A 10768-nucleotide genomic window follows, 5' to 3' on the forward strand; every position below is an offset into this window, starting at 1 on the left:
AGGACCCTGCTCCAGGTGTGATGCTGACCAGGCAGCCAAATTCCTGGTGAGAGAGGTCATACCTAGGTGGGGGGTTCCGGCGGCGATACGCAGCGATAATGGAAAACACTTTGCTAACACAGTATTTCAGCAAATTACTACACTATTAGGAGTGGAACACCAGTTTAGTACTGGAATTGTTGAGAGGATGAATGGCTTATTGAAAAGCAAAGTGTCAAAAATTTGTGAGAGACAGAAAAACAATTGGCTTTACTGCCTTCCCCTTGCTCTGTATGCATTGAGAAATGCCCCTTCAAAAGATCATCATTTGACCCCTCACCAAGTCGTAACAGGTAGGCATACTAATTTTTCTTTTAAACAAAATCAAATGATTAGTTCTGATTCCAAGTCTGCATCAGAAAGTGTTTGGCAAGAAATGAATGCATACATGTCTGCCTTAACAAAAGCTGTACAGGTCTATTCTAAACAGGTTCAGCTGCAACAGGCCAACAGTACTGCACCACCCCTGCCCTTGTCTACAGCCATCAGCATCGGTTCCTGGGTCTTCGTGCGTAACTTTGTGAGAACATGGAAGGATCCCAAGTTTCTAGGCCCCTACCAAGTAACACGGACCACGCCAACAGCAGTAAAAGTGGAGGGGATGCGGAACTGTGTGCACGTAACGGACATTATTCCATTTTTGGCCTCACTCCCACAAGGAGTGGAGGAGGCAATGGTCCAAGAAAGAATTATACAATGAAGAGCCAGTTAAATGATATTTTTCATAGTATAATAATGAGTTCAGTGGTTATGATTATTACTCTGATAATTTGCTATTGTATTATGTGTTATGTAAATGCAAAAGATCCCACCCATAGGGAAGAAGTATTGCACTTTCGTAGAGCTGTTTTCAATGAAACAGATATACATCCTTTGCATGATTCTCTACTTGATAATTTGTGGAACAAAAGCATGCATGATATAGGTACCAATACACAAAATGATAGTTGTTATGTATGTTCTCCTATTCCCCATGCCATAGAAACACCACCTTTAGAGTATCCTAAAGAAGTGCCTGTTAATATGACAAAGTGTTAATTGCATCTTTTATTGTGTAGGAAAAAAGCACAGTTACAGCCAACGCATGTTAGTCCTATGACAGCCAGAGTTAATACAACCAGATTTGATACAACCCCTGAAATTTTACAAATTTTGACAGATAAAACAGAGATAATGAAAGAGATATCCAGAATGAAAGGAGCAGGGCAGAAATATAGTTATGCAAATTGGGAGGAAGCCGTATTGGAACGAGGTATTCTAGGGAGATCTAATCCACCATCCACCTTTAATAATTATTCTGCCAAACCACTGCCCCCAGATTGCGCAGCCAGGCCAGTATTAAGTATTGAAGCATTGAAGCATCAGTATTTGCCAATAATAAATGGTTTACTGGAGCTAGGTTTTCATGTAGGGCCATATCTTTATGGAATGGCACAGAAACAAAAAATCATTTGAGATTTAATGATATAAAAGCATCATGTCAGCAAGTATGGGATGAAAACATATAGAGCTATACATGGACTGGAACTAAACGTCATCCTAAGCTGGCTGTGAAACTAATGAGATTTTCTCTTTGCTTTCAGGGAAATGGGATTGTTAAAATGGGACGGAATCGCAATTGCAGTTCAACTATTTACAATGCCGATATGCAGGGCAGTACCTCCAGACTTATGGATTTTTACTGGCAGTGTGGAGCTCGAATATACACTCAATTACCCCCCGATTGGAGCGGAATCTGCTCTCTGGTGACTTTGCATACTCCATCTATGGTAATTCCAGCAAAAGAAATACAAAATTTGCATTTGAATTCCATGAGTAAAGCATCAACTCTGCTGCATCATCACAGAAGAAAAAGGATGGCTGAGTACTTTGGAACTTCAGTGTGGCAGGATGTGCCCAAAGAGTATAGGTTGTTCAGTGACGCTCAAACATTTTTTGGAAGTCTGATACCTTTGTTTCAAGCAAAAGCAACTGCTCGCTGGGTTCAGATTACCCGCTGGGAGCTTATGAAAGCCATAAATGCTACTGAAGATGGCTTTAATGCAATTAAAGAAGAGCTTCGTTCAATCAGACTTATGTTGATGGAAAATAGATATGTTTTTGACTTAATGACAGCAATCGAAGGAGGAGTATGTAAAAAACTTATTTCAGTATGCTGCACTTTCATACCGGCGAATGATGAAGATGAAGGAAATCTAACTCAGGCCATTTTGACTTTGCATAATTTGCATGCACAGATGAAGAAAGAGGGGGGTGCTCCAGATGAGTGGTTCACTGGCTGGTTTGATTGGGTGCCGTCCTGGATGTCGGGGTTGTCTGAGGCCTTGTTGCCTATAATAGTTCTGTTGCTGTTGATGTGCCTAGTATTTCAGGTTATCTTAGCATGTTGCAAGAGGGTTACAGCTAAAGTGGGAGGTATGTTCCCTATAAGGAGAAATAAAGAGATGCAAAATATAGAATTGGAAGAAATGTACAGGGGTAGTGAAGAAGTAGTCGAAGAATCGACTAGAGAGGGGAATGAAAGGAATCAAAACCCTAATTTAGATTTAGGACCTAATTATTCAGTTTTATCTGTCACGTGCCCGCACACTGTGAAATATTATGTAAAGACAGAAAAACAGTATAATGCTGTTTAAATGTGCATGTTAAAGTTGCACAATTGTATCTGGAAATAACCTACAGCCTGCTTTCAAAAAAAGGTCTTAATGCAGTTTGGTTTAAGTGTTTTTTTCCTCTTCATTGTATTCGAGCTGAGAACGTCCTGTTTAGGATATGTAACAGGAAATTGAGAGCAGCAAGAATGTTTTCCATTGTAGTCTGTAGTTTGGCATGAGAAGTCACAAACAACAGGAAAGAGCTGTTCTTTAAATAATGGAATGTAATCTGGGTGGGACATAACGGAAAAGCAGGAAGCTTTTTCTATTGTGAACATTGTATTAAATATGGATGTAGGCCAAAATTAGTATTATAAGAAGTAGATCCAAAGTGTATGTTAGTTGAGACTGACTTGTGCTTCGCTCATAGCACATCACTCTCCCAGCTGAATTAGCCTGGCATGTACAATACACCTTTTTGTACTCCCTTTTGTTGCAGATGAGGTGATTAAATGATTTGCACTGCTTAAAGGATTTTTTCCCGACAGATTCACTGATGTTTCTTTATGTTTTTTACAGAGGAAGGTGCCAGTTGACAGAGAAGAAATGCGAAAGAACGAAAATATCTCTGATTTGCCCACTGAGGCTTTGATTATTGTCCGCATATTACGTTCATCCATGCGCAGAGAGTTAATAAATATTCATGGAGTATATTCATTTAGAGCCCCACCCACTTGGGCATTATTGTTAGGGCATAGATTACATTTGTCGGTCACTATGTGCTACTTTGTATTTAACATAAGTGATCTGTAATTATTTTTTGTAAAGTCCATTCTTTCACATGCTGACGTTTGGGTTGAATTCTCACATCTCAGACATTTAACATGTGGCTTATTCTAGCTAGCATCTAATTCTTCAATTCTTATCATGAATAGTAACTTGATCATCTGTGCCTTAAAAAATCTTTATTTAGATTATTGTGATCACTGACTGTGTAGGATATCCTTGCACCTTCAATTGTTTGTCTTTATCGTTCAAACTGAGCGGCTGCGTGAAGTAACGTAGAACCGCCTAGTCTGTTTTCACTATTGTTTGCAGTCACATGATTATTTAAATGTCACTTAGCAAAACATCACGATACTCGTGAAAAAGGGAACTATTCCTGAAATGTGTCGAGTTGGTCGGCGTCCTTGTTTGGAATAAAATTACTGCCTTAAAAGCATAAAGTTGTCCGCGGTCTGCTGTTTTGAAAAGACGAGAACACAGCGCTTTGTTGATGTGTAGAGGATTGCCACCTCACCGCGGACCACCATCATAAGTGAAGTAAGGGAAAGGCTTTTACAGTTTGGTAGTGCGGCTTTTGATATATGTATATATGTGTATATATATGTGTGTATATATGTGTGTGTATATATATATATGTGTGTATATATGTATATATATGTGTGTATGTGTATATATATATGTGTATATATATGTATATATCTGTGTATATATGTGTAAATTATCTACTGGCGGTCGCCAGTAGATAGTTATAGTTAGGACCGTGTTTCCATAGGAAATCCGCAACATTCTATTTGGAATAACTTTGGCGCCGGATGACGAATCCTCGCAAATTTTTCAAGACTAATGGGGCGCTACGCTCTGCTCCTACCCTGAAAGTCTCCGGGGGATTCGTCAAGCGGGGGCTGAGAAAAAAGGGGGGTCCCAAAACACGTTTTCCCCATGCATTTTCCTATAGGACCTTTAGTCCGAGCTACAGCCCGAACGGCTGAACAGAATTACTTGAAATTGGGCAGAGAGGTAGTCCTCAGGTCAGGGATGTGCCTTTTGCAGGTCTGGTGTAAATCTGTTCAGTAGGTCCTGACAAAATAGCATTTAAATCAATATATATATCTGTAAGCGCGCTCCGTGCGCTTACGGTAAGCTTACCGTATGCGTACGGTGCCGTGCGCGAGCTCAATTCTGATTGGTGGTTACATGACTGTAAACATTCGAATCGGTCGAAATCAGAAAGTATCGGCCGCCATTTTCTGTCTCTCGCACTGAAAAACAAAGGTTGATAACATGAAAAGGGGGCAACGAAGAGAGTTGCAGACCCCCTAGCGTTCATCAGGGGGTTCACGAAGTACCAAAAAGTATGAAAAATAAATTTAATAATTTTAAAAAAAAATTGTGAAGTACGCGTACGGTAAGCTTACCGTACGCGTACGGAAAAAAAAAATTAAAAAAAAAAAAGAATTAACAATCACATTTAATATAGAAATCTAAGGACCCCCAAGGGAGAAAAAAACAATTGATATTTTGTAAAGAATGTCGAGGCGTGCACGGTACGAAATGCGCAACGTGCGCGCAAAAATTAAAAATAAATACATAACTTAGCATTTAAAAAACCGTACAAATTCACTGAAAAAACCACAAAAAAAAATGCACAATGTGTCATTTCAGATGTCATCATTGATGTCATGAGTGATGTCACTGACCATGTCATAAGTGATGTAATAAGTGACGTCATCAGCAGTGCATTGCGGGCGCGCAAGTTATAGTTACCTGATCTAACTATAACGTGGAATTTCATTGGTTTTTTACGAGTGAAATGTACAGCTAACTATAACTTGTGTGAAACCTATGGTTTTTTAAGTGAATATATGTGTGTGTATATAAATATATATATATATATATATATATATATATATATAAATATATATGTGTATATATGTGTATATATGTATATATATGTGTATATATGTATATATATATATGTGTGTATGTATATGTGTGTGTATATGTGTGTGTATATATATATATGTGTATATATATATATATCACTGAAAAAACCATAGGTTTCACACATGTTATAGTTAGCTGGACATTTTACTGATAAAAAACCAATGAAATTCCCCCGTTATAGTTACTGTAGGCAACTATAACTCACGCGACCGTAATCCTCTGCTGATGCTAATACTGTATTTAGACACTTATTTGCCCATGTTTTCTTCCATTAAATTTTAGCTATACATATATTACAAATATTTTTTTTCATAAAGACACATATGTCATCAGCAGAGGATTACGGTCGCGTGAGTTATAGTTGCCTACAGTAACTATAACGGGGGAATTTCATTGGTTTTTTATCAGTAAAATGTCCAGCTAACATGTGTGAAACCTATGGTTTTTTCAGTGAATTTGCAAGGTTTTTTAAATGCTAATTCCTAGCTATAACGTGTGTGAAACCTATGGTTTTTTCAGTGAATTTGTACGTTTTTTTAAATGCTAAGTTACTTTACGCCATTTGTGGCATGCGCGCCCACTTAACGCAGTTCGTTCCGTGCGCGCACAGTGAGCACGCGGTGCGCCCCACGTTACGCTAGATGGGCCATGAACGCACGATGCGCTTCGCGCACCGTGCGCACATGGAGGACATATGATGAGCATCGTTGTGACAGGTAAAATATATGTTTTGTTTTGCTGTCATTAGCCATGCACAAATGGTGCCCTTCGGGCACCATTTGCACACGGGGTGGGGAGAATGTGGATATTTTTATTTATTTTTCTTATTTATTACCGTACGCGTACGGTAAGCGTAATCCGCGAAATTTTCGAAAAAATTAAAATTGCCTTTTTTCACTTGGGGGATCGTTGGGGACTGCCTCGACATGGCTAGGTGCTTGGGAGCTGTCTAAACAGCCCCTTTACATGTTTTTGCACTTTGTTTTTCAACCCCCTGTCAGAGTGCGAGAGAGAAAATGGCGGCCGCCGCTTCCTGGTTTCGACCGATTCGAATGTTTACTAAGATCTAACGGCCAATCAGAATCGCGCTCGCGCACGTGACCGTACGCGTACGGTAAGCGCACCGTAAGCTGGCTCAGATATATATATTGATTTAAAGGCTATTTTCTCATAATCTACTGAACAGATTTACACCAAACCTATAAAAGGCACTTCCTTGACCTGAGGACTACCTCTCTGCCAAATTTCATTAAATTCTGTTCAGCCGTTCGGGCTGTAGCTCTGTCTAAAGGTCCTATGGAAAAATGCATGGGAAAAACGCGTTTTGGGACCCCCCTTTTATCTCAGCCCCCGCTTGACGAATCCCCCCGAGACTTTCAGGGTAGGAGAGGAGCTCAACGCCCCACCTATTTTGAAAATTTTGCGAGGATTCGTCGACCGGCGCCAAAGTTATTCAAAATAGAATGTTGCGGATTTCCTATGGTAAGAGGGTCCTAACTATAACTATCTACTGGCGACCGCCAGTAGATAATGTATATATGTGTGTGTGTGTGTATATATGTATATATGTGTGTGTGTGTTTATATATGTATATATACGTGTGTGTGTATATATATGTATATGTGTGTGTATGTATATGTGTGTGTATATATGTGTGTATGTATATATATGTGTGTGTGTGTATCTATATGTATGTGTGTGTATATATATATATGTATTTGTGTGTATGTATATATGCATATATATGTGTGTATGTATATATATATGTATATATATGTGTGTATGTATATATATATGTATATATATGTGTGTATGCATATATTACCTACTGGCGGTCGCCAGTAGGTAGTTATAGTTAGGACCACGTTTCCATAGGAAATCCGCAACATTCTATTTTGAATAACTTTGGCGCCGGTTGACGAATCCTCGCGAAATTTTCAAAATAGGTTGGGCGCTACGCTCCGCTCCTACCCTGAAAGTCTCGGGGGGATTCGTCAAGCGGGGGCTGAGATAAAAGGGGAGTCCCAAAATGCGTTTTCCCATGCATTTTTCCATAGGACCTTTAGACACAGCTACAGCCCGAACGGCTGAACAGAGTTCCTTGAAATTTGGCAGAGAGGTAGTCCTCAGGTCAAGGAAGTGCCTTTTGTAGGTTTGGTGTAAATCTGTTCAGTAGATTCTGAGAAAATAGCCTTTAAATCAATATATATATCTGAGCCAGCTTACGGTGCGCTTACGGTGCGCTTACCGTACGCGCACGCCGCCGTGCGCGAGCGCGATTCTGATTGGCTGTTAGATCTTAGTAAACATTCGAATCGGTCGAAACCAGGAAGCGGCGGCTGCCATTTTCTCTCTCGCAGTCTGAGGGGGTGTAAAACAAAGGTGGATAACGTGAAAAAGGGGCAGGCTGGACAGTTCCTGACCCCCTAGCCTTTGTCAGGGGGTCTCAGAAGGACCCCCAAGGGCAAAAAATGAATTTAAATTCTTTTTGAAAAAATCGCCGAATGCGCGCAGCGTACGCGCACTGCGTAAACGGAGAAATTTCGCGAAATTCGCGGAATTACGCATTCCGTGCGCGCACGGTTAAAAAAAATTTCCAAAAAGGAAAGCTTAAAAAATAAAAAAAAAATTGTGAGGTAAGGTTGGCTCTTAAAAGAGCCGTTGGGTTCATAGAGGGATGGAGGAAAGAAAGAATGGGAATATTATGAGCGTCTACAAACGTGCTGGTCTATCTTATTGTTAATAAGGGGAACACTGGTCTCCCCAAAAACAATAAGACCAGAACACGTTATACACCTCATTACAACCCTCCCAAATCGAGGGTTGACGTCCAGAGGAGCAGAAGAAGGTGATGCTCCCACCTCAGAGGAAGGGCTCAGCTGAGCTGCCGATGATGTACTCGGCTGAGCTTCTGAGGCTGGGCTCTGGTGACTTACTGAAGAGTTTTCTCCAGTATGTCTAGCAAAGGTCCTGGGATGTCTATCCTGAAGGTGTCTCATCATAGAGTGATTTCCAAAGGAATATTTCTTCCTTGGATTCCCTCTAGATAAAACACCAATGAAATTCCCCCATTATAGTTAGTGCAGGCAACTATAACTCACGCGACCGCAATCCTCTGCTGATGCTAATACTGTATTTAGACACTTATTTGCCCATGTCTTCTTCCATACATTTTTAGCTATACATATATTACAAATATTTTTTTTTCATAAAGACACATATGTCATCAGCAGAAGATTGCGGTCGCGTGAGTTATAGTTGCCTGCACTAACTATAACGGGGGAATTTCATTGGTTTTTTATCAGTAAAATTTCCGCTAACTATAACATGTGTGAAACCTATGGTTTTTTCAGTGAATTTGCAAGGTTTTTTAAATGCTAATTCCTAACTATAACGTGTGTGAAACCTATGGTTTTTTCAGTGAATTTGTACGGTTTTTTAAATGCTAAGTTACTTTACGCCATTCGTGGCGTGCGCGCCCACTTAACGCAGTTCGTTCCGTGCGCGCACGGTGCGCTTCGCGCACCGTGCGCGCACAGTGAGCACGCGGTGCGCTTCGCGCACCGCGCGCCCACTTTACGCAGTTAGTGGCGTGCACGCACGGTGGGCACGCGGTGCGTTACGCGCACCGCGTGCCCACGTTACGCTAGATGGGCCATGTACTTACTTGTAGGTACCAAAAAACAAACAATAAACACAAGGGCTCTTTTTAGAGCCACCTTATATCTAAACACTTAAATGCGATTTTTTTTAAATTTGTTTTATTAAGTTTTTTTTCGGGTGCGCGCTGGGTGCGCGCACTCGGCGATATTTTTTAACAAAATATTAATCTTTTTTTTTGCCCTACAAGGTCCTACTTTGACCCCCTTACAATGCCTACTGGGTCTATTTCTACCCACTCTGCCCCCTTTTCAAGTTCTCCCCCTTTGTTTATCACCCCCTCTTTATGCGATAGACAAAATGGCGGCCGCCGCTTCCTGATTTCCACCGATTCGAATGTTTACTAAGATCTAACAACCAATCAGAATTGCGCTCGCGCACGGCGAGGTGCGCGCACCCAGCGCGCACGGAGCGCGCTTAGATATATATATATTGATTTAAAGGCTATTTTCTCATAATCTACTGAACAGATTTACACCAAACCTACAAAAGGCACTTCCTTGACCTGGGGACTACCTCTCTGCCAAATTTCTAGTAATTCTGTTCAGCCGTTCGGGCTGTAGCCCTGTCTAAAGGTCCTATGGAAAAATGCATGGGGAAACCGCGTTTTGGGACCCCCCTTTTTTCTCAGCCCCCGCTTGACGAATCCCCCCGAGACTTTCAGGGTAGGAGCGGAGCGTAGCGCCCCACCTATTTTGAAAAATTCACGAGGATTCGTCGACCGGCGCCAAAGTTATTCAAAATAGAATGTTGAGGTTTTCCTATGGAAACGTGGTCCTAACTAGAACTACCTACTGGCGACCGCCAGTAGGTAATATGTGTGTATATATATATTTGTATATATATATATGTGTATATATATATATGTGTGTGTATATATATTCACTGAAAAAACCATAGGTTTCACACATGTTATAGTTAGCGGAAATTTTACTGATAAAAAAACCAATGAAATTCCCCCGTTATAGTTAGTGCAGGCAACTATAACTCACGCGACCGCAATCTTCTGCTGATGCTAATACTGTATTTAGACACTTATTTGCCCATGTCTTCTTCCATACATTTTTAGCTATACATATATTACAAATATTTTTTTTTCATAAAGACACATATGTCATCAGCAGAAGATTGCGGTCGCGTGAGTTATAGTTGCCTGCACTAACTATAACGGGGGAATTTCATTGGTTTTTTATCAGTAAAATTTCCGCTAACTATAACATGTGTGAAACCTATGGTTTTTTCAGTGAATTTGCAAGGTTTTTTAAATGCTAATTCCTAACTATAACGTGTGTGAAACCTATGGTTTTTTCAGTGAATTTGTACGGTTTTTTAAATGCTAAGTTACTTTACGCCATTCGTGGCGTGCGCGCCCACTTAACGTAGTTCGTTCCGTGCGCGCACGGTGCGCTTCGCGGACCGTGCGCGCACAGTGAGCACGCGGTGCGCTTCGCGCACCGCGCGCCCACTTTATGCAGTTAGTGCCGTGCACGCACGGTGGGCACGCGGTGCGCTACGCGCACCGCGTGCCCACGTTACGCTAGATGGGCCATGTACGCACGATGCGCTTCGCGCACCGTGCGCACATGGAGGACATATGATGCACTTCGTTTTGAAAGGTAATATTTTAATTTTTCGTATATTTTATAAGCCATGCACAAATGGTGCCCTTCGGGCACCGTTTGCACACGGGGTGGAGAGAGTGTGGATAATTTTTTTTTAATAATTTTTCTTTTTTAATATTTTAG

The 10768-nt window shown here is 40.9% G+C and overlaps 1 protein-coding gene across 1 annotated transcript; it reads left to right on the plus strand.

The window, feature by feature from the left end:
- Positions 1-1850: 1850 nt before the first annotated feature.
- LOC146858858 (uncharacterized) lies at positions 1851-2675 on the plus strand. Its single transcript, XM_085647130.1, has one exon. It carries the CDS (start codon positions 1851-1853, stop codon positions 2673-2675), a length of 825 nt encoding a protein of 274 aa, XP_085503256.1.
- The last annotated feature ends 8093 nt before the right edge of the window (positions 2676-10768 follow it).

Source organism: Triturus cristatus, chromosome 3_2, assembly GCF_964204655.1.
Source record: "Triturus cristatus chromosome 3_2, aTriCri1.1, whole genome shotgun sequence".
NCBI classification, from domain to species: domain Eukaryota; kingdom Metazoa; phylum Chordata; class Amphibia; order Caudata; family Salamandridae; genus Triturus; species Triturus cristatus.